The sequence below is a fragment of the Mustela nivalis genome (assembly GCF_964662115.1).
Source record: "Mustela nivalis genome assembly, chromosome: 14".
In the NCBI taxonomy this organism is placed as follows: Eukaryota; Metazoa; Chordata; class Mammalia; order Carnivora; family Mustelidae; genus Mustela; species Mustela nivalis.
The window spans coordinates 79,477,317-79,502,188 of record NC_139033.1 but is presented as its reverse complement, the minus strand read 5'-3'; the positions used below and the strand labels follow the sequence as shown (position 1 = coordinate 79,502,188).

The following is a 24,872-nucleotide window of genomic DNA, read 5'->3' as shown; positions in this document are numbered from 1 at the left end:
AAGAAACCAAGGCTTAACCCAAGGTCATGAATATTTACTATGTTATCTTTCAGGAATTTTATAGTTTCAGCTCTTATATTTAGGTCTATGGTCTACTTCAAGTTACTTTTTGGATATGGTGTGAGGTAAGGATCCAACTTAATATTTTTATAGGAGGATATCAGTTGTCCTGGCACTACTTGTTCAAAATATTCTTTCCCTATTGAACTGTCTCAGTACCCTTACTGAAAAAAATCAACTGACCATAAATATGAGGGTTTATTTGGGAACCCTCCAGTCTATTCCACATATTCTATATTTCTATCTTTATGTCAATACTCCAGTTTTGATTAGTATGGTTTTGAAAATGAGAAGTGTGAATCCCCTAACTCTATTCTTTTTCAAGATTGCTTTGGTTATTCTGGTTCTCTTGCATATCTACATGAATTTAGGATCAGCATGTCAATTTCTTTAAAAAACAAACAAAAACCCAAATGCCACCTGGGATTTTTTATTGAGATTATATCAAATCTGTAGATCAATTTAGGCCATACTGCTATTTTAGTAATGTTAGATATTCTGATCCAAGAACATAGGATGTCTTTCCTGCTGGTTTTTTTTTTTTTTTTGCAACCCTTCCCCCACTGCCTTTGCCCCAGATGTTGAACTTTTGTTAAGCAATGTGTCTGTTCTTTATTATACTGCTTTGCCATTACTGTGGGCTGGGAAATGAAATAAACTACACCATAGAAGAGTATGCCTTTCCAAAAAAGTCAGAAACCTTCTGGAAGCCTGTTACACAGACCTACTAAAGTGCACAAGGTTTGTGACTATCATTGCTCAAAGATTCTTCTATAGTCAGTAATGAGTCCACAACTATAGTCTAGAACTGATTACCAGTCTGAATCTCTGAATAAATGGACCAATGTCATATAAATGCTATAGTTTAAATGCATTTCAGCAGTTAGCAAATGCAAAAGTATATTACTGAGACTAAGTGAGTGACTATGTCACTAAGGGATATTTGAAAAAACTATGTCAGGTCTACCAATGGATTAGAACTTAAGAGGATCATGGTACTAAAAGGATCCATCACCATTTGCCCATGAAGATATACTGTTGACTATGACATGAACACAGTTGTTCTTGAGTGGTAGCAGATTATTACGGCTGGTGGACAAAATACTGTCTAGATTAGAGCTATTCCAAGTGTGTTATAAGTACTGGCAGCCTGTGGCCACCTAAAGCGCTTATATCAGAATGTAAATCAATCCTACCATTAAGCATGGCGTTTTGTTTAGCTACTTAGAAAGCAAGAGCTCTGCTGCAGGAAGCAGCCCACTGACATGCACTGAGGCAGGTCTTCTCCTGTGGAAAGCTGGTTGTTAGCAGGGCAACACTAGTCTAGGTGAAGCCGCTATCTGGGTGGAAACAAATGAAGGTCCCCTGGTCAAGCAACACCATGTTCTTATCAATGGCTATGAAAAAAATGTCAAAACTCACCTTCCGAATTCCACGGCTTTCCAGTATACCAGAAATAGGAGAACATATGAATGCTGCATAGGTAGCTCTAAAAACATCTCCACTGTCATCAACTCCCTACAATCATTTAAGCAATCAAAGGAAAAAAACAGACGTCAGAGTGACACCATTACCAAGGACACACAAACCTATTCTGCAGGGGCCAGGAGAGCTCAGTGCCCGCCTAGGAGTGGGAGCACTCCTTAACTCTGCTCACAAAGGCCCATGCTGATGCCCCTCCTTCCATCAGCAGCCACTCCTTCCTGGCTAGTCAGCTTTAGGACAATGCTCATCCTGTTCAAGGGCGGCCTGCTCCTCAAGGACCCTGAAGACCCTTTGCTGAATGTACATTTTAACATCATATGCAATACCAGGTTTTTTTTTTTCAGTAGATACAGCACTATTTTTGCACACATTTTGTTAGTATGAGGGCTCCAAACTACCACTGTCACACAAAATATACGGCAGGAAGGACATAGCATTCTAAACAACATAGGTGACGACATGCTCAATTCAGGTATAGAGCCCGCTGCTGGAGACCATTTGCAGTATAGGGTCGGCTAGCACTCACTGACAAAGAGTCTGTCTCCTACACTAGCTCCTACTGGCTGAAAACACGGAATAGTACCCAGACTGTGGAAAAGAAAAATGCATGTGCATGTGCACATGCACACAATATTCCATAATAAAACTTTCAAGTTTTTTCAAAATAAAGTTATTTTCAGATAAAAATCAGGGTTGTTGGAGGTAGTATTAAATGAGCAAGCACATATTTCCAAATATACTTTCTAATCTGACTCTAAAAACAATCTTGTGAAAAAGATGGGGCATGTATTAGGCCCATCTATAGAGAAAATCAAGTAAGTGAATTAGTGGGACCAAAAAAAAGCCCAATAATCTCAACCTATGTTCATAATTCAGTATAAAAAAACCCTGAGTAAAGTTTAAACATTAAAATGGATATATTTAAGGCAATTATTACTGACCTTGACGTAAGGGGGAGCTAAGGATGACAGATGCCACTTTACTTCTGTGTTACCATGATTTTCAAGTTCCAGAAAATTTTCTACAAGAACACACATGTCACAAGTCAAACAATTCTTGGAGATGTAAGTAAACAAGTAGATTACTGTGATACTGTATAATAATGACTAATTACCTCATCAGAGGGGAAAAATACACTCATCAGATCCTCAGAGAAGCTCCATGGGAATTTACAGTATTTTCTAACAAAATCAAATTTGACAGATATCTTGTTTTGGATTTAATCAAAGGATAATGAAGGGCTTAAGCAAGAGAGCTGTAAGATGATTTTCATGTTAATTTACAGAGTTACTGGCTGCTGTGGAGAGGAGAGACCACAAGGGGGTCAGAGTAGATGAGGTTCCCTGGTAAGACGCCTCAGCAACAGCTGCATGGAGAGAAGACACGTGGGGTAGTGTCTATCAGGCTTGAGTCAAGTCAGTGGGAGGAAAAGGAGCAGGCAGACAGGGGATCCATTCTGAACACGGACTGCAAAGGACTTGCTAGTGGACTGTGTGGGAAGAGGGAGAGAGAAGACAGCAAATAACTTCCAGGGATTTGGCTTAATGAGCAGACAGCAGGGCCACTTACGGACATGGGTAGAGCTGGAGGAGAGGCAGGCTTCATGGGTAAAACAGGAGTTCTGTTTGTGAGATGCCAAGAGGGCAGAAGCTGAGCAGCATGCAGGAAGAGCCAAGATAAAGAAGGGGACACAGGCGGGCCCAGGAAGAAAGAGTCATCAGTGAAACCTGAGAAGGAGCCTGTGAAGCAGGGAAAACTGGGAGAAGCACAAGAAAGTAGTCCAAGGAAGAAGGAGTGGTTGACCCCAGCCTTGAGGGGTCAAATTAACAAAGACCTATCAAGGATACACTCCCTTTTCAGTGACCTTGATAGTGGGGTCAAGGCAGGTGGCAGCACCAATTAGGTTACAGCCCGAGGAAATGAAGGCAGGGAGCACGATCCTTCCATGAGGAAGGGGTGTCGAGGAAGCAGGGAGATAGTAAGGAGATGTGGGGCCGAGAAAGGCATTCCTTAGACACGTGATGGCAGAGAGGACTGTGTGCCAAGGGAAAGGCATCAACAAAGGGAGAAGCTGAGAACACAGGAGAGAAAAGGGGCAGAGGAAGGCCCTGAGATGGCAAGAATAGATGGGCCTAGATTCCGGGCAGAAGGGTTCATTTGGGATGCAAGCAGAAGCCTCCCACTTAGTCTAATGGCTTTTGTATTTGCAGTGATGTGTGAGGCAAAATCGAGAGTTGGGAAGAGAAACCAGGAGCCGGGGAGGGGCACGAAGAGTGAAGTTGTTGAATGACTACAGGAAACGGGAAAGGACACACACCAAGGAGGGCTGCTAGAACAGCCTGGTGCCCAGTGGCATCTGAGAACAGAGACCACAAATGTGCGGGTGCGGCCACCGTTTCCTCTGGCAGCGAGGTTCGGCTACAGGAGACACAGAGCTGGGAGGCGGCTGGGTCTGACTTGGCTTAGGATCTTGCCGCGCAGGACCGCAGAGGGAGGGGCACACAGCAGTTAAGAGCATTCCTAAGGCATAACTGCAGTGACAGATGACAGAATTCAAGCAGAAGTGGCCGAGACATGGGTGCGGGAGAGTGAGGAGGTAGTAGGCCTAGTGGCCTGGACATCGGAATGAGGCCAGAGAGCCGCTGGAACTCCTAGAGGATGCGAACGGGGAGGATGGAGTGAGTGGAAAGGCGATGACCAGGGAGGGACAGGCTGGACGGGCAGTGGAAACTGAGTGTGAGTGCAAGACAAAGCCAGTGAGAGAGGCAGGGAGTGAGGGCCAGGTGACAGAAGGCCCACACCCTTTCCAACAAGTCCCACATGCAACCCCAGTCACTTAGACTGAGCCATCACAGGGAGGTAAAGGGGGGGCAAGCAAAAGCAGCAATACTGAGTACCTACTATGTGCCAAACACTATGCCGAGCACCTTAAATACCTTATTTCATTTACACCTCAAAGCCCTCCGTGAGAATCGTCGACTATGACAGCCATTTTCCAAATGGGGAAACTGAGTGTATCTATTTAACCTCTTTCAGTGCTTCAGTCTCATTAGTGAGGGACGGAACCAGGTTTTACCTACTTTCTCCTCTTCTTCAGCTGCTAACTAGTTAGGAGGTCTGGTAAAAGACCCAGTGAGAACTGAGGAGGGATGGTTCTGACCAGGTGGAATATGAGACTCCGAGAATACACAGAGTTCTTAAATACCTAGATTTAACATTTTACAATTTTTAAGCTCCTCCAATCTGGCCTGTGATTGAAGTGACTGCCAATGACAACCTGAGTATCTCCTGAAATAGGGGACAATATTATCCCTGTCACTGCAACGAAGCTCACTAAAAACAGTGTTAGACTCAACAAAACCGTGGTCGTTTGAATTATATAACCTTGTGATACCACACCTGAGGTTTCACCAGGTTCTGTTGCAGGAAAAGTAATAGTCTTATTTCTTATCTCAACTTTTGTGGAGCGTGGTTTTGTCACTGGTTTCACCAGATGACCAACTGCAGGCTCAGCTCCCGGAGAAAGGATTCCAAATGTGCTGGTGGTCAAGTGAGCAAGGAGTTCTTTCTGGGTTAAGTCTTCTCGAATTTGAACTTTCACAATTTTCTGAAATGAGCAAATAATTTAGGCGGTAAGACACAAGTGGATCTATCATTTTAAAGAAACAATTCTTATTTTTAAAACATGGTGGAGAAAAGTAATGCCAAACAAATGAAACATGGATGCATTAGAAAATTTACTCAGATCTCAAAGTAAATCTTTGACTCTCCCAACTCCCTTCTTTTTCAATGCATATTTTACAAATCAATAGTGGTTTCTAGGCTCCACTTTCCATTTCTGCCCCATCCAGGAGAATCATTCAGATCACTAATGGAAAAAGTCTGTGCTAAGCTCTCTCTATGAATACATCTAGCCCGGCTGAAAGGACAGGCCCCTTCATCTCACTTCTGAAAAGTAAATGCTAATAAGGATCACAACACTTAAGTTGCAAAACAGGAAAAATGCTGCTTAAAAACAAACACTTAAAGTACCTTCTGTCCATTGTCAGAGTGTACATAGATTAAACCACTCCATGGGAACATTGAATGTTTTGTAGATAAGGAGGAATTAGGACTCACAAGAATTTGTAGCTTACTCCTGGAAAAAATAATTTAATAATGAAAACCAAGAATATCCTATACTTGAACAGCAACAACCACAAGTTATAAATACTGTTCTATCAATGCCCAGCTCTCCTTGTTGCTCACAAAGAGCAGAGAAGAGGTGAGATCCCGGACATGTCTGATTCTGCAACAGCCCCAACTCATGGCTCACAAAAAGTTGAGTGGCATAAACCCATGAACCTAAGGGGAAAACTCATGTAAAAACAGACCATATTGTAGAAATACCATTTAAAAAGCAATTCAAAATAACAATTTCTAGAGCACAGGACCAATACACAAAAGCTCTGAGCCATCTGATAACAAAGAATGATACCGTTTACCATACACAGAGAATGAAACAGCAGGAAAGAAAACTGTAAGAAAAAGGGAGCGGGATGGAAAAGAAATGAGTAAGATTCCTTTTTATCCAATTGCTAAAACTTTCTGAGCTCACTGTCCTCTTCTTCAAGAGCTATAGAATGTCAAAGATGACTTTTAAACGTGGACAATGTAATCAGATTTGTGACTCAGAAGAAACAAAAAAAAGTTGTAAAAGATACTTTGGCACATATGTCAAAAATGGCAGAGCAAGCGTGCCTGGGTGGCTCAGATAGTTAAGCATCTTGCCTTCGGCTCAGTTCATGATCTCAGTGAGGACTGAGTTGGGCTCCCTGCTCAGCGGGGAGTCTGCTTCTCTCTTTCCCTCTGCCCCTTACCTACTGTTCATGTTCTCTTTCAAATAAAATAAAATCTTTAAAAAAAATGGCAGAGCAAGATTATTTTCCATTCCTAACAGCTAAATGTGTGGGATGATATTAAAAGTTATTTGTGAACAATCTACTCTATCATTTCCCTATCTTTTCAACCATTAATTAGTAAATGTTTAATTCATTGCTTTGGTCCTACGAATGTTTCTCTGTAGTATCCCTAACCCTACCTTAGGTCAGTATTAGTCAACTATAACTCTTCTAAAATGCATACTTCATCACTTTGCAAAAGTAAGTAACTTCATGTTGCTCTTCTGCGAAGCTTCCATTCCCAAATAGGAAGCAACCTGCAGATGTAGATGTTCTGTGCCAACCCAGACGAAGTCCCTGAAAAACTGCAGAAGTGCAGCTTTACCTCCTATTAATAATTAAGCTGCGCAGAGAGGACAACTGCTTATCAGCATCTGGTCCCCAAGACTTCCTTCTTAGAATATTATTTGTAAAAAATGGCCAGCCAGGTTATGGTTCAGACATATTAAAAGTCAGGAAGCTTTGTCTATAAAATGTCTGTTAGACAAAACTAGCAGAATAAGTTGAGCCAGACCCAAGGTAATGAAGGACAGAACCATCTGGGCTTTAGGGACCACCACCTCTCATCATCCGCCCAGCTGCATCTCCTGTTTTGTAATTTGGTATGCAGAGTAACATGTCCGCACAATCTGATGTTTTCTACTTCAGGAAATCTTTCCCACCTCACTCATATCTCTTAACTCTTTTAGGCTATATACACTATAAGTGGCCATGGACGTGGGCTCTACTCTGCTAAGGAGCCTGAATCTTAAATTTCAGTGTGGTCTCACAAAAACACAGGGAACTCTGTATAGGGAGCATATGACAAAATTCTACTGAATAAATTAAAATGGCATAATATCTAATCCTTCAAAAGTCACCATGCTAACATCTGAACAACAACCTCGAGGGAAGGGAAGTCATACTTACTCTGGTGGGATAAATCCATGTTGTGGTGTTACAGTAAGGCAATGTGCCGGCCAATACAATTCAAATTTCAGTAACATAACGGAATTATTTAAAATCTGGAAACATGCAGTTTTTGCCAGATCACCTATTATATCAGAGAAATAAAATATAACTTACATTTAGCATTAGTGAAAAAAACCCCAAACATTAATAAATAGTAAAAAAGAATCTTAAATACATTAGTCTACCAACTTAATTTTGCTTTATAGGAATTTCAAATCCCTGGTAAAAAAAAAAAAACATTGTGTTTACTCTTAAACTACAATGATACTGAACAAAGAGGTAAAAGGACATCTGGAAATTGTTACCATCTGGTCTTATCTTGGGCACATACAGTGGTACCAGATTTATTCCTACTCTGAAGCAACCATATCAATGTGAAGAGTAAAACATGCCAAGTACCAAATGAGATCTTTGGGGCAAGGGATGTGGTGGTAGAAAGGGCCCATGGACTAGTGGCCCAGCCAGATGGAGAACTGGAAGCTTGGAATGAGAACAATGGCCTTGTGCTAGACAATGCAAAGGTTGCGTGTGAGTTAGGTCTCACTCAGTAGGGGAGAGGAGGACCTGCATAAGCCATTAGTCACATCTGTATACACTCCAAGTATATTTCCTAGATGAGCAATGGGCTCAGAGTGAGTTCAGCCCTGGTTTCCAGAGTGCACTGCTGTTTGTGTTGTTACTGATATACTCACAAGAAGGGGCCATCAAAATCAAGTGTTCAGGCTGGACAGTCCACATTTCCTTAGAGGATGATTTATCTTGGGGTGGGCAAACAGCTTGTGAAAGAAGTGGAGAACCCTGAGGACCCTTAACTGGTAAAACATCCAAAGAAACATTGCCACCATGCTTCCCAGGACCTTCAGATTCACTATAGAAACAGAAAGAGAGATGGGGAGAGGAAAGAAATTAAAAATGATAAAAAGCTGGGGTGCCTGGGTGGCTCAGTCATTACGTGTCTGCCTTCGACTCAGGTCATGATCCCAGGGTCCTGGGATCGAGCCCCATACCAGGCTCCCCGCTCAGCCGGAAGCCTGCTTCTCTTTCTCTTGCTCCCCTACTTGTATTCACTCTCTCGTTGTGTCTCTACCAAATAAATGAATAAAATCTTTAAAAAATATCAAAAACTAAAAAGCTTATGACTAAGGATGTTAACCATTTGCCATGCACTATAAATGAAATACTGTGTTTTCTCGCCAATATTTTATTGCAATGTTTCACTTTTTGGTTGTATAGAAGCTGTATATTAAAATATTATATTTCTGCTTTTAAAAAAAGATTAAAAAGCCAGACCATGTCATATTTTTATATTAATTCTTCATAAATCTAAAAATATTTAGATAAAACTGAAAGTGTATTATGGAATATACTGTGTATGTTTCATGGAATAAAAATTGTTCACTGTGTATTCTTTTTTTTTTAAGATTTTATTTATTTGACAGAGAAAGAGATCACAAACAGGTAGAGAGAGGGGGGAAAGCAGGCTCCCCACCAAGCAAAGAACCTGATGCGGAGTTCGATCCCAGGACCCGGAGATCGTGACCTGAGTCAAAGGCAGAGGCTTAACCCAATGAGCCACCCAGGCGCCCCTTCACTGTGTATTCTTAAAGTAATGTATAAAAATACAGTAGAGTTCAAATATTGTTATACTAATCTTTCATTAGAATACTGATTTAATTTCTTTCCGGTCTTGACTTAGCATGCCATCTGAAGTCTCTTAAAAGATTTATGAGAAAACCACCCAAAATTAAGAATTTTTAAAAAACAAAACTCTTAATGTATCTATAACTGTACAATGATAACTGGTTTCATGATGCTAACATCAAAGAAAGTCTTCTGGGCAAAATACTATGGTAAGAAATGCTGATAAGGTTTAAGATTTTTATTAAGTGTTAAAAAGTGTTTAGCCTTAGATTACAAAAAATTGTAATTCTAATGAATTTTGTAATCATAGAAGCATATGATTTAACAAGTTCACTTGGGTGGTGCCCAAATTCTTCTACCACAGAGCAGAGCTCCATCTTTATTTCAAGCAGACACTCAACAGACGAGAAGAATCTTCTCCTCACCCTCTTACCCACTGCCCTCTCACCTGCTCCTTTTCCAATCAGACCTCTACTGCCCCAGAGACAGAGATATAATGCAGGTACCAGCTAAAAGTCAGAAACAATTTTTTACAGATTATAGAGCTGCTTCTTGGTTGTTTATTTTCCTAAAAACCAGCTCCTCACAATTTAATTGGTTTTTGATATAATTTTTAATCTATTTAACAACTATTTTAAACTCTTTGATTGAATATCTTAGAAAAAAGAATTATCATTAGAAGCATAGGAATCCTTTTAATATATTGTTGAATTCAGTCTGCCAATATTTTGTTGAGTATCTCTACATCTGTGTTCATTAAGGATACGGACATGTAATTTTCTTTTTCTAAGGTGTTTCTGCCTGGTTTCGATATCAGAGTAATGCTGGCATCATAAAAGAAGTCCTTCTTTCCTTTTATTTTTTGGAATAATTTGAGATACTAGCTTTAGTACAGTGAAGGGAATCATCAAAACAAAATGAAAAGGCAACCTACTGAAACCTACTTACAAATCATTTATCTGATAAAAGGTTAATATCCAGATGACAGAAAGAACATATACAACTCAGTACCAAAAAAAGGAAACAGCCTGATTTAGAAAATGGGCAGAGGACTTGAATAGATATTTTCCCAAAGAAGACATACAGATGACCAAGAGGCACATGAAAAGATGCTCAAAAAGAAAGAAAAGATGCTCAACATTACTAATCATCAAAACCACAGGAAATCACCTCACACCTCTCAAACTGGCTATTATCAAAGACAACAAAAAAGTGCTATCAAAGATGGAGAGCAAAGGGAACCCTTGTGCACTGCTGGTAGGAATGCAAACTGAAGCCCCTATGGAAAATAGTATGGAGGTTCCTCAAAAAATTGAAAGTAAAGGTACCATATGATCCAGCAATTTATCCAAAGAAAATGAAAATACAAATCTGAAGAGATATATGCATCCCCACATTCACTGCAGCATTATTTAAAATAGCCAAAATATCAACATAACCTATGTCCATGATAGATGAATAAAGATGCTGTTTATATGCCCAGTGGAATATTAGTCATAAAAAAGAATGAAATCTAACCATTTGTGGCAACATGCACCTAGAGGATATTAAGCTAAGTGAAATAAGTCAGACAGAGAAAAACAAATACTAAATAATTTCACTTATATGTGGAATCTAAAATACAAAATGAATGAACAGACAAAACAGAAACAGACTCTTAGACACAGGAAACAAACTGTTGGTTTCAGGGGGTGGGAGAGGGGCTGGGTGTGGGTTAAACAGGTGAAGGGGATTAAGAGGTACAAACTTCTAATTAAAAAATAAACAAATTATGGGGATGTAATAAACAGCTTAGGAAATATAGTCAATAATACTGTAATAACTTTGTATGGTGACAGATGGTAACTAGATTTATTGTGGGCACCATTTCATAATGCATAAAAATATCAAATCACTATGATGTACAACTGAAACTAAAAGGATATTGCATATGAGTTGTACTCTAATAAGGTTTTTGTTTTCTGGGGTTTTTTTTTTTTGTTTTTTTAAATATAGGGAAGAAGGCAAGCTGGAATGAGTTGGAGGCACTAGGTAGGTGTGTTAGCCCTCAGCTGGTGGCTGCAACTTCCAGAGAACTCTCAGCTAATACGAGTTGGCAACACTGTGCTAAGGAGAGCCCACATGATGAGAAGATGTTAAAAACAGGAGAACTGCATAAATCCAAATATACTGAGGATAATGAAGCCAGGTTTCTCAGTACTGGAGATATCAGTGTAAACTCATGGTTTCAACATATTTATAAACGGATTTGGATACATGGGGATGTATATATAAATACATGTATTTCCTAGCTGTGACCACTGAGGGGTCCTAGAAGTAGTAACACCTGAAAAGCAACAGCACACTTACTACTCATATCCTGGTTTCTAATACTATTCTCTACCAAAAGGACTCAGGACTTCTATTCCAGAACTGGGACAAGGAAAGCATACATGAAACCTCAAATATCCATTGTGCCAGTGAATAATGAGCCAGGTTAAGTGACCAAATGGTGACAGTAAAGGATTAATACTGAATCCAGCAGTCCGCCCTGAAGTAAGTACATAAAAGAGGGTAAGGTAAATCTCTTCTTCATCGTGAAAGACAACTAGAAAATGTAGAAACACAGAATTAGAAAATCACCATTTGGCAAATAAGACAATACTAACAGGATTCAGGCAATAATCATCACTGGGGTGCTACAAGTGTGAAAAGAAACATGATACTCATTATCTCTAAGGATCTCCCTTTAAGACATTCATTAACTATAGTGGAGAAACTGGCAGACACCATTTTAATTAAGCAATAAAACATTTCTAGTAATGGGACAAATCAGCATTGTTCGCTACCTGAGAAGATGTACTGAGAAAACAAACAGCATCATTTCCATGGTGTGAGGGACATTTTACAAAGTAACTGGTCTATACAAAAACATCAAGGTCACTGGCAAGAAAACAGTTAGCAGCTTGCCTGCACCCTTTCCCCCACTTTTTACTAGGGAATGCCCAGGAAAAAAAGAAGGATAACTTGGTCAAATTCCCTGTGATCTTCCTAATGACATTTCCCAGCAAACACACTAATTTACTTTTCTATGAAATGCTTATAAAAAGGATATTCCTGGTATGTCTAGTATTGGTTATGGCAAAGAAATCTGAAATTTATGAATTTATGTGGCACAGCTGTTTGAAAAAATATCACATAAAGTATGTAATTACACAAGTATAAAATAGCTTTTGTAACTGAAATAGCTCCCCCTTTTGTGTAAGCAACGGATAATCGCATGCACAATTTAGAAACCTCATGTTAAATTTGAACCAGTTTTTTTTTTAATTTTTTAATAAACATATAATGTATTATTAGCCCCAGGGATACAGGTCTGTGAATCGCCAGGTTTACACACTTCACAGCACTCACCATATCACACACCCTCCCCAATGTCCATAACCCGACCACCCTCTCCCTAACCTCCTCCCCTGGTCACCCTCAGTTTGTTTTGTGACAGTAAGAGTCAGAGTAGAGTATTAATGTTGCAAAAAGTGCCTAGGAAGCATCATTAGCAATCCCAATTTCCTCATGTTTTCATCTAAAATTATTACTAAAGCTTAGTTGGATTCTGTGGCTCTGGGTTGATGATGCAACCCTCTGTTCTTTCATGAAAGAGGACAGACTGAGGAAGTGCTCTATGCTCAAAAAGGATAAAGAAGACAGGCTAACTAAATGTAAGGTGTGATCTCAGATTAGACTCAGAACCAAAGAGGAGATTTCTTGCTTATTTCTTTGATTCAAATACATAAAACTTTATTAGGGAACTGGGGGATTTGCATGGAATCTGTGGACTAGATCTTAGCACTTTAACAATACTAAGGTCCTAATTTTGATGAGTTTACTATAGCTATTTGGAAGAAGGTCTGTGTTTTCAGGAAACTTAGGACAAACTGGTCATTATACCCGCAAATGATTCAGAAAAAAGTTATATATATACATGTATAAAATAATAAGGTAAATGTGGTAAAATGTTAGCAACTCAGGAATCTCAATGGAGGCAGCATATATTCTATTTTTAAACTCTTCCATAAATTTGAAATTATTTCAACTTAAACTAAAATATAAAGATGAAATAAACATTTTGGGAGGCAAAAAAGTACAGAGAAAAGATCAGCTCTACTATGAATTAAATTATCTTGAAATCTGGTGAAAGATGTTTTGTTTGTCTATTTTACCTTTTAGATTCTGAGTCAGCTTTGGAAGAAGACTGAAGGAATTCACTGCTAGACCTGGAATCTCTGAATTCTCCAATTACTGAAAGTATAATTTTACGCATGTTTCCATAAAAGAGCTGAATATCATTAGGCCGTTGGGGAAGATCATATACTGAAACAGAAAATAATGTTTGAAATACATGAATCTTCACATAATCACACCACAAAGTAACAGATAAACTTACACATTAACCACCAGAGAAAATTATTTTCTTAAGAAGGTTGAGGATGAGTGACAATTGATGTTTACCTCTACTGACTAGCATGAAATCATAGGCAGCTCAGGCTCTGGCTTTGAATTTGGCAATTTAACCTCTCTAAACCCTAGTCTCCTCAAGGATAAATATAAAGTAACAATTCATCTCAGAAGTTATTGTGAGCATTAGAGTATTAATATGCTTAAAACTCCATATGCAACAAGCTGACTGTGGGCCAGGTACTATTCTAATCCCTTTGTGCATATTAATCTAGTCAGCCTTCACAACAGCTCTTTGAGGTAAGTATGTATTATCTCTACTTCAAGGATGAGGAATCTGAAGCACAAAGAGGTTAAAGATACACAATTTATAAGTGGTGGTCTCACAGACATTTAACTTTAGCAAATCTAGAAACCCAGAAATAATACTACTAAATTTGGTGATTAATAAAATAGTGCTAGAGTTGAACATCTCTAGCTTAGTCCACCCAAATTTTATACACAAGAAATTTTACAGAACATCCTTGTATTCCACATTTAAATAAAACATTAAGAGGGGAGCCTGGGTGGCTCAGTCAGTTAAGCCTCTGTCTGACTTGTTCTCTCAGCTCAGATCTTGATCTCAGGGTCATGAGTTTAAGCTCCCATTGGGCTCCATGCTGGGCATGGAGTCTACTTAAAAAAAGTAATAAGCTGGACATTAAAAATTACACTTTTTTTTTTAAAAGACTTTATTTGACAGATGGAGATCACAAGTAGGCAGAGGGACAGGTAGAGAGAGAGGAGGAAGCAGGCTCCCCACTGAGCAGAGAGCCCTTTGTGGGGCTTGATCCCAGGACCCTGGAATCATGACCTAAGCGGAAGGCAGAAGCTTTAACCCACTGAGCCACCCAGGCGCCCCAAGAATTATACTTTTTAAATGAAAAAATTTTTAAAAGAACACACTAAGTGTAAATTGACATTTATAATAACCAAGATATTGGATCATAAAAATTTAAATCAAGTACGAAAATATTTGCCGCAAATCGTATCGTCTTGCAAAAGCAAGATTATAAATACCTGTAATGATAACGTGTTCAAATAACCATATAAAAAGTTCAACTGCAACATTCTCACAGGTGATCTACTATACTAACCAACACAAAACAAAGTAGGATTGGTTCCTCCTTTCCTCTGGATAATATACCATCTCAAGGATTCTAGTACTCTGGTGTCCCAAAGACCTACCTGAAGTCCCAACTCAACCCCCTCTTAGATGGGAGTCTTGACAGCTTACTTGAGCTCCTGGTTGGGTTTGTCAACATGACCCTTAACATAACACATTTCTTGAATTTCTGTACATGCAAATCTCTTTGGACTATCCTTCCCCATTCTGGTCCCCATCTTCTGCATCTTGTCAACTTCTCATTCTTCAAGATACTTCAAGAGTCACCTCATTTTAAATGGGGTATCCTTTCTCTATATTCTCCAGATTCCTTTTTTGTTTTTTTAAGATTTTATTTATTTATTAGAAAGAATGCAGGAGAAGGAAAGAGAACACAGAGGGGGAGGGAGAAGCAGACTCTCTGCAGAACAGGGAGTCGGATGTGGGACTTGATCTCAAGAACCTGAGATCATGATCTGAGCCAAAGGCAGACACTCAACCGAGCCACTGAGGCATCCCTATATTCTCCAGATTCCTAAACACACATCCATCATGGCCCTTTTCATACCACACATTAATCACCTGTGTGATGTTGTTGCCAAATCATGCAACTGTGCCAACTTCTGAACCACCACAAACCCATTTACCTATTTTTAATCACAGTATTCAGGACTGTTGTAGTATGTTACTAAGTGCTTCTGTCTACAAAGCATAATTCAGTTTAACTCCTTTATTTATTGAGATCTTTCTTACAATAAAGGCAGGAGGAAGGTAAAGCTCAGTGGAGATAAACTGACAGGCATGGCTTTACACTGTTTCAATTCCAAATCCAAGGTTCTTTCCATATTCAGCTCCCTTAAACTGCTGACAAGATCCATTTCAAATCTTTTCACTTTTTTTTTTTTAACTAATCCACCCCTACCTTCCCTTTGAGTAGATGATCTAGACTCCTAATTACCAAAAAGATCACAGACTATTCTACATCACCTCTACATAGGCATAAATATTCCTTTATCATTCCATATCTTAGAAGTAATATATATTTTACCATTAAAAAACTAAGTAACAAAAATGGGGAGGGGGGAAACACTACCACCTGAAATTCTATTACCAGAACATAACCACTGTCAATAGTTGGTGTGTATACTCCTGCAATTTTACCTACATAGCTGTATATAGACACATTATTTTTACCATGAGATCTTAATATGTAAATTTTAAAAGTTTTTCTTAATTAATGAAGAGATTTCTCTTGTCATTTAATATAGAGTCATACTGTTTTAAGAGCTTCAACATATTCTATTACATAATTAAACGATGCCCTATTCTTGGACACTGAAGTTACTTCTGACTTCCTGCTGTTATGAACAACACTGTGACAAAAATCTGTCCATTATTACACAATTTGTATGTCTCAGTACATATATTTTTTAACAGTAATAAACACCATTAGATGCTTAAATGATTCAGCTCAAATACAGCTAAAAATCTAGGGTGGAATTATTCCACAGCTGTCTATTTTGGATTTTGTTCCCCACTGTCACATCCTCCTCCATATATTGCACAGCAGACACAGAAATCTCAAAATGAGTTCAAGTTTGCAATCATTAAACCTTAAACAGTAATTACTTTGAGTTTAATAATGACCATTCTCCTCCAGTTTATAAGTCTATCCATAGAATAGGTGCCACAATACATTAATAATATCCAACATTTATATAGCAAAGCTCTCTCATTTTATTTTCACAACAACTCCTTATGGATGAGAAGTTAGATATTATAGCTCTCATTTCCGGAAAAGGAAACAAGCTCAGTGATGTCCCGAGTCATACAGCAGAAATGGGACTCAAACTCAGCCTGACTCCATAATCTAATACTCCTCCACCCTATAACACATCACTGGACCTAGATAAATCTTTTGAGTCATTTGTAGTAGTTAGACATGTTGAAATTCTTACCTTCAGTTACTAGTAACTCATCCTGAAATTTTTCCGCAAAATCAACGTGCTGCAGCACACTATGTTCTGGAAGTACTTGTTCTATAATCCCTGGTTTATGAGATAAGGCTCTGCCAATAGAGATTTTTATTCAAAAATGATTTTACATAAATTAGATTTTCATTAGTGTATTTGGCAAATCTCACAAACAGCATGCATAATGTGTTGGTATATAGATCTCATGTCTTAAATCCTAATATAAGTAATTTTTAAAAGAAAATCTATTTTGGAAGTTCCCTTCAAAGTTATACATGGTAGTACAGTATCATCACTTTCAGTGAAATATTAACATTAAAACAAGAGCTCCCTAAAATGAGGATAGAAAGAAGAGTGAAATTAGCTTCTTTTCAGGTCTTACATTTTTCAATATTTGTATGAATTTGATCATAGTTAGAAATCTGTCTCAGAAAAAAAAAAGAATATGGCAAGAACATGATATAAGTAAGAGTTGTCAGAGAGAAAACGTTTAAATTGCCATGTGACTGTATTTTACCTGACCTCTTCTAAAGAATCTCTGAGGTAAGAGAACAGAAATGTAAATTTCTCTGTAATACTCAGATGTTCACAAACAAAAGAAATCTCATTACTATGTATATGTGGCAAAGAGGAGTTCTAAAACAATATGCTCATTTCTATATCCCGGTAGAGATAAAGGGGGAAAAAAAACGTAAACCTGTAATTTAATTTCTCCAAATGCCAGTTTCTATATTTAAAATACTTAATTGAGAAACAAAACCAGGTTCAAGGTTGAGCTCTTTATACTGGGTCTATTCTAACATCATGTAGCTATCTATCATTCAAGTCTCTTTTTAAAGGGTCTAACAATCCTCAACAAATTAAAAATAAAACGATTTCCTAAATTATGTATCAGAATAACACAAAGCAGAGCACAAACGGTTGGATGAAGAAAATACTGGTATATTCATGTAACACTCTCCTACTGGGAGTGAATGATTTCCTACTGACAGATGAAATGTTGTGAGCTTCACTTATTTTATATTCAGGCCCTGTAGGCTAGGAAATAAAATTTTATAATGCAAGAACTCTTGAATTCACCATGCAAAGTTACCTATGTTTAAATCACACCTAAATCTAAATGTCTAAATTTGATATTTTTGTGTATTAAAGTATATTTAGAAGTACCAAATTTTCTAGAAGCACATGCGTTAAGCTAGTCAAGTTAAATACCCTTTTTAAGGGTATTTCTAAGTACAACTTTCTAAGTACAACACTTCTAAGTACAACTTAATCCTTTCAAATAAATCACAACACTCCCAGAAATACTACAAATAAGTAAGGTGTGTTTATACACAATATATTCTTTCAGTAGTTCCTAAATCTGTTCTAAAATTGACCTATCGTCATTAGGAACACCATCCTATTATGAAGTCAAAGGTTCCTATTTGCGTAAAGGAGAAGAGGCACAATATATATGTCTAGAAAAGAAGGCATAATGCAAATATGGCAAATGGGTTTCCTACACACATTTCTTCCTCATAAATTAGACTATCATAGTGGACTATCAGCTATACAAATTTTACCAAGATTTTTTCAGCCAGCAGTTTACTAATAAGTAGCTGAGCATGTTCTATAACTTTCAAATCCCAACCATTTTTAAGCTTTCACTATTTCTACTGAAGAGTTTCCAACATCATCTAAGAGAAATAACCTACCTTCGATATTGCTGTCTTGAAATTTCATCACCACCAAAGAAGTATATAGTTGACAGTTCTGTTGTGGTTGTATAATTGCTCTCCCTGACTGATGGATTATATATTATAGTAACATCCTGATGCCAAGGGAAAAAAATCATGAGTGAATATTAAATATTTTTCTTAAGTCATTTCATTGTGAGTTAAATATCATATGAGCCTAGGCAGTCAATACACATGGATGTACATGACAGAATTTCTAGGAAGATCAAGTATTCCCATTCCTTCATTACTCTCAAATACTAGTTTTTAGCCATAAAATATGTAATTATTAATTTAACCTAAAAATGAGTCCAATATTTTTAGTGCAGAAACTTATACTTACTTCTCGTGATTTTTCTTTGAGCACAAATTTATCTGGAAAAATCCTTAAAACTTTAGGATCCAGCAAAACTTTTTTCTGAGAATCCTTAAAACCTACTGCTTTAACAAAAGCTGCCCGAGAGCCAGTGTTATGAACAGAAAAAACAATTCTACTTTCTTTGCCAGGTATTAAGTCATTCACTGTTACCATGTAACTGTCAGATAACTTTTTAACATCTTCCAAAATAAGATTACTTGTTCCTCCATATCCAGACAAAGGTATCTATGAACAGAAAATACATATATCCAAAATTATTTTTTATGTAAGCAGAAAGAAGATTAAATTATAGACAGAAAAAAAAACCTTCACAAATTTAATACAACTATTATTTCTTGTGTACTTTGGCTAGTTACCCCAATTCCAGTCCAGCATTATATTAAAGAACTTCTCTTAGGACAAAAACAAATCAAAGAGTTGCAAAATTATTTACCTTCCAATTTTTAGGTATGCTAAATTATTTCAATGTTATACAAGCCAAGCTTAGATGATTAAGGAGTAAAAGATAAGTATAGATAAACTTGCTTAAGAAGCGTTTAGGGTGAAACATACTGATGTCAGTAATTTACTTTGAAATGCTTAAAAAAAAGAGACAAACTGATGGATGGTTGAGATATGTGACCTAAGAAATACAGCAAAATGTTAATTGTAGAATCTAAGTGGTAGGGTATGTGAGGGTTCACCATATAATTCTTTCAACTTCCCAATAATTATCAATTTTGAAAATGAAATGTGTTAATGAAACAAAATCTATTGTTCTATACTCCTGTTAGCTTTTGATCTACCAGCATGAGAAAAGAAGTATGCCAAAGGGACTGAACAGAAGCCAAGAACTCAACTCCCAGAGGACAGACCCCCTGGTAGCCAGAATGCAGACTAGAGGCAGGCTTTAGGGGCCAACTGGTGTGGTCTCTAAGCCAGGCTGCTTCCACAGGGTTCAGCACTATCAGAAAACAAGGATTCAAGAATAAAGACTATAAATAAAAATGTAAGAAAATAGATATGGTGCTGGAAAACAAACTTTCCATATCCTTTAAAATGCACTCCTTGGGCGCCTGGGTGGCTCAGTGGGTTAAAGCCTCTGCCTTCGGATCAGGTCATGATCCCAGGGTCCTGGGATCGAGCCCCGCATCGGGCTCTCTGCTCCGCAGGGAGCCTGCTTTCTCCCTACTTTCTCTGCCTGCCTCTCTGCCTACTTGTGATCTCTGCCTGTCAAATAAATAAATAAAATCTTTAAAAAAATAAAATAAAAATAAAATAAAATGCACTCCTTTAAGTGGCACCTGGGTGGCTCGGTTTATTAAGCATCCAACTATTTTGGCTCAGGTCATGATCTGAGGATCCTGGGATGGAGCTTCTAGCTCAGCGGGAGCCTGCCTGAGATTCTCTCTCTCCTGTTCCCTACCCCAGCTCACACACACGTGTTCTATCTCTCTCTCTCTAAAATAAATAAACAGGGGTACATGGGTGGCTCAGTCAGTTAAGTGTTTGCCTTTGGCTCAGGTCATGATATCTAGGTCCTGAGATTGAGCCCAGAATCTCTCTAATAAATAAATAAAATCTTTAATAAAATAATCTTTAAAAAATGCACTCCTCGGGCACCTGAGTGGCTCAGGGGTTTAAAGCCTCTGCCTTCGGCTCAGGTCATAATCCCATAATCCCATAATCTCTGCTCAGCAGGGAGACTGCTTCTCCTTCTCTCTCTCTCTGCCTACTTGTGATCTCTGTCAAACAAATAAATAAAAAATCTTCAAAAAAAATGCACTCCTTTAAAAGTGATCTATCATTCCTAATTATTAAAACTGTGTTTCAGAGGCGCCTGATAGCTCAGTTGATTAAAAGTCTGCCATCTGCTCAGATCATGGTCTTGAGGTCCTGCAAGAACCTGCTCAGGCTGCCCGCTCAGAGGGGAGTCTGTCTCTTCCTCCCCTTCTGCCCCTTTCCCTCTCTCTCTCTCTCTCTCTCTCTCTCTCGCTCTCTCAAATAAATAAATAAAATCTTTTAAAAAATAAAATAAAATAAAGTGTTCCAAAGAATGTCTTGCAAACTTGAAAACACCAATAGCTTATTTTGAGTTGTGTTATGCACTTAAATTAACGTTTTGAAAAATTAAATTAGGGACCTCATAATTGGTACTGGCTTGCCCATGTAGTCCTCTCCACAAACCACCTGATTCTGACTTGAAACCAGACCATTAGGTTATGTGGTACTCTGGCACTGTGTCCTCAGCTCACGTAGAAGAATGTTCTTCCTGAAGACAATACTTACATGCTTTTTTTTTTTTTTTTAAATTAAGTAAACCCTACCCCCAACATGTGTCTAAAACTCAGAATCCCAAGATCAAGAGTCACATGCTCTATTGACTGAGCCAGCCAGGCACCTGAAGACTTACATCTTTAAACAATTTTTCCCACCACAGCTCATGGGAACAAGGTGAGAGCTCCACAGAGAATAAGTCAAGCTTCAGCATCAAAAAAAAGCTAGATTTGGGACGCCTGGGTGGCTCAGTTGGTTGGGCAGCTGCCTTCGGCTCAGGTCATGATCCCAGCCTCCTGGGATTGAGTCCCACATCGGGCTCCTTGCTCTGCGGGGAGCCTGCTTCTCCCTCTGACTCTGCCTTCCACTCTGTCTGCCTGTGCTCGCTCTTGCTCGCTCTCTTTCTGACAAATAAATAAATAAAATCTTAAAAAAAAAAAAAAAGCTAGATTTGCCATAAAGATCTACTGTTTTAAAAAACCATTTCAAGGGTGCCTGGGGTGGCTCAGTAAGTAAAGCGTCCAGCTCTTAATTTTCGCTAGGTCATGATCTCAGGGTCATAAGATCAAGGCCTGTGTTGGGATTCTTTCTCTCTCTCCTGCTGCCCCTCCTCCTATCCCCCCTCACTGTTCAGTCTCTCTCTCTCAAAAAACAAACAAGCAAAAAAACAACCTTCTAAGCACTGCTAATCTTGTAATTCGTTACATTCCTTCTCTAGCACTAGAAAATGGACCAACATTTTAGTTCCAGCCCCACAGCCAAAAACTGGGTTGTTTTAAAGGTATGCACTTTTACGGAGTACACTGTGTTTGATTACCCTGTCCTTCTTTCCTTTTCTCAATGATACACCAACTTCATCTCTCACTGCTCTAAATAAATCTAAAGAAATGAGTTGAAATCCTTTTTAAAAATTATGTTGGGAAGAAACAAAATATAAAAAGCTCTCGTCTTTGTATCCCTAGTTCTGGATGAGTCTAGTAAATGGTGTCAATAGATATGTTGCTGAATTGAAAGAATACAATTTACTTGGAAAGGCAGTATATTAAACAATTTGATCTGGTTTTACCAAAAAATATGTTCCTGTTGGGTACACTTCAAAATTCTCAAGCTGAAATGAAATTTAAAGGCACAAGAAGAGATGGTTTCCTATAGGAATACTATGGAGACTACTCTCAAAATACAACACTTGTACAAAGTACATTAGTTACTTCCTAACTTGTTTGTAAAGCAAGGCAATCACCTATTCTGACTTACAAAAAGCAGAGTATACATAATTTACCAATATTAAACTAATAGTTACAACATGTAAGAACTCCACAGGAGGAAAAAAAGCAATAAAATCATCTTACCGTGAACTTAATGCCTGGTTGTGATCGAATTCCCAGTTGTTTAATTTCTAGTTTAGCCAACATACAAGATAATCGAGTAGGTGCAAATAATACAGAGATGTGAATGTCTTCTTTTGGACGCATTCTGATCTCACAGTTACTGGTTAGTCGTTCTTCTGAACCAAAAGTGTGCTGAAGCTATAATTTAAAACAATCACTGCATACAAAAAAGCAGGAGTCCAAATAAAACTACCATCAACCAACCCAAAGCTTTTGAAGCACTACCCAATGGGCTGCACAGGTAAGTGGTCTAAAAGAACATGGAACAGCACCAGGCACTCTACCAACCTGAAAGCAGTCCTGGTCTTGTCCTCTGATGAGCAGTCGCAGATGTTGGGTTGTAGATGTACAATTATTGCGTAAAGCTAGCTTCTGAAGCCTAGAAACAATTACACATTGTAAATGCAGTTTCCCTCCATGGATACTGCTACAACTATAAAACCAAAGCCAATTAAAACTGACTGCAATATTTAGAGATGGGCTGGAATATACTACTTTATTAGCAGCCTGGAGAGGTAATCTCCACAGTCCTAAGATGCCACATTTCTGAAAACATACTCAAAACATAACCACTTTGTCAAAGAAACTCTTTGGGCTTAATTATTCTCCTATTATAGCTCCTTAGCGGACCTTGTTATTTACACTACACATAGAAGTCTTCAGCTGTCTTGTAAAACAATCAAATGAAAACCCAGATTAACAAATTCATTAAGTCGCTAAGTCAATACTATGCTTAGGTTGAATTCCTAGCTTTCATGCGAACAAGGAGTCCCAGGCACACCACTTAGACGGTTCACTCTAAGAGCCTCATTTGCACAAATTAGTCTTTTAAACAGTACATTGAATTAACCATACTTTTAAAAAGTTGTGATATGCAAGTACAATAGACTATGAATAACAGCTGGCTGGTGGTAAAAAAAAAAAATAAACAAAAAAACAAAAAACCTCCTTCAATCTTTGAAAATACATGAATCCTCTTCATTGGGAGAATAGAAGATCATTAGTAAATCTCCATTTTATTCAAATTCTGAATAATGGCAGTTACGTTATTTAAACTGTGGTCTATGTCTTGTCCAACTTGGGATAAAGGGGAAAGGGTGCTGAGCTTAACATCAGAATAAAATATAAGACCTTCTGCTATCAGCATATCCAAGAAGAACATTCATACTGACTAGGAGAGATTTACTGAAAAAAAAAAATTCTTTAAAAGCTTTTTATGTTTTGGGGCGCCTGGGTGGCTCAGTGGGTTGGGCCGCTGCCTTCGGCTCAGGTCAGGATCTCGGGGTCCTAGGATCGAGTCCCACATCGGGCTCTCTGCTCGGCTGCTCGGCAGGGAGCCTGTTTCCCTCTCTCTCTGCCAGCCTCTCTATCTACCTGTGTCTCTCTCTGTCAAATAAATAAATAAAATCTTAAAAAAAAAAAAAAAAAAAAAAAGCTTTTATGTTTTATCTTTTTTTAGAGAAACGTAGTTATCATTTTCAAGTAGCAGAGTTACCAATCTGGGGAAGAGGGAGTTCAGTTTCTAGTTTTAAAAAGGAACTACACAAAATAAAAAAGGGTTAACTTCTTTATTATATAGGGGGTCACACAAATTAGTAAGAAAAAAATACTAAATCCTAACCAACAAATAACCAAAGTATAGATGCAGACTTATGAGAGAGAAACTAGAATGAATGAATATATGGAAAAATGAAGAACTTCAAAAATCCAAAAACATTGGAATGAAATACCACTTTGGACCACTTTACCCTTAGAAAATATAATTTTATTAATTATCATTTCTATCTATAACTGAGGCAAAACGCATTACTCAATGAGAACACTGTGCCCCCACATTATACATGAATTTTTTCCTCTTTACTCTAGAAGAGCTCCCTTCAAATCTCCATTTTGCAACAAGCACAAAAACAGGCAGAGAACAGGCAAGTACCACATCAGAAGGGCATCTAGTAAGCACCAGCGTCTCCCACCCTTTATTTCTGAGTCCTCTCCTAGCACCCACTGGGTCACAGCCCTCTGACTGTTTCCTACGACATTTCTAATGGACAGAAAATGATCTCTTTCTAAGCAGACAGTACACCACTTCATCATAAACTCTGCTGCAACATCCTTACAAAGGATCTATCCTTTGTAAGATAGATCCAAAGGATCTATCACTTTCAACAAGACCACTTTTAGCCATCATGTGGCATAGCATCCAAGGACTAAGGTAGTCTCCTTTTTCATATGACTGGCAAGCTCCTCCAGGCTGAGTTAAGATTAAGACACCTAATCAACTATAAACAGGGGACATGACAGCTCTTCAGGTCAATTTGCTGTGCTCGCATGGGGCTTACACTTAGATCTGTTGGATCAGAAGGTGGACCATGAATCTCCATGAGGAAAGGAATTCGAGAAATAAGAGGACAGCCTGAAGTCCCTTCACTTAGGAGAGAGCCAGAGAAAAAATGCCACTGACAAGTCTAGAAGTATGCATAAGGCAGTGCCCCCATTTTCAACCTCA

General features: G+C 38.2%; 1 protein-coding gene across 8 annotated transcripts in view; it reads right to left on the bottom strand.

Annotated features, from left to right (window-relative positions):
* The window catches only part of CEP192 (centrosomal protein 192), a 126,624-nt gene that overhangs the window by 12,179 nt on the left and 89,573 nt on the right, over nucleotides 1–24,872 (bottom strand). For all 8 annotated transcript variants that reach the window (XM_082697403.1, XM_082697404.1, XM_082697409.1 and 5 more), the window contains 12 exons: nucleotides 22,658–22,748; nucleotides 22,331–22,507; nucleotides 18,690–18,950; nucleotides 18,326–18,441; nucleotides 16,614–16,723; nucleotides 13,277–13,427; nucleotides 8,129–8,304; nucleotides 7,395–7,518; nucleotides 5,578–5,683; nucleotides 4,945–5,152; nucleotides 2,487–2,566; nucleotides 1,483–1,578 (listed from right to left, as the gene is read on the bottom strand). In XM_082697403.1, the coding sequence (XP_082553529.1) occupies nucleotides 1,483–1,578; nucleotides 2,487–2,566; nucleotides 4,945–5,152; nucleotides 5,578–5,683; nucleotides 7,395–7,518; nucleotides 8,129–8,304; nucleotides 13,277–13,427; nucleotides 16,614–16,723; nucleotides 18,326–18,441; nucleotides 18,690–18,950; nucleotides 22,331–22,507; nucleotides 22,658–22,748 (1,696 nt within the window). The remainder of the gene's footprint in view (nucleotides 1–1,482; nucleotides 1,579–2,486; nucleotides 2,567–4,944; nucleotides 5,153–5,577; nucleotides 5,684–7,394; nucleotides 7,519–8,128; nucleotides 8,305–13,276; nucleotides 13,428–16,613; nucleotides 16,724–18,325; nucleotides 18,442–18,689; nucleotides 18,951–22,330; nucleotides 22,508–22,657; nucleotides 22,749–24,872) is intronic.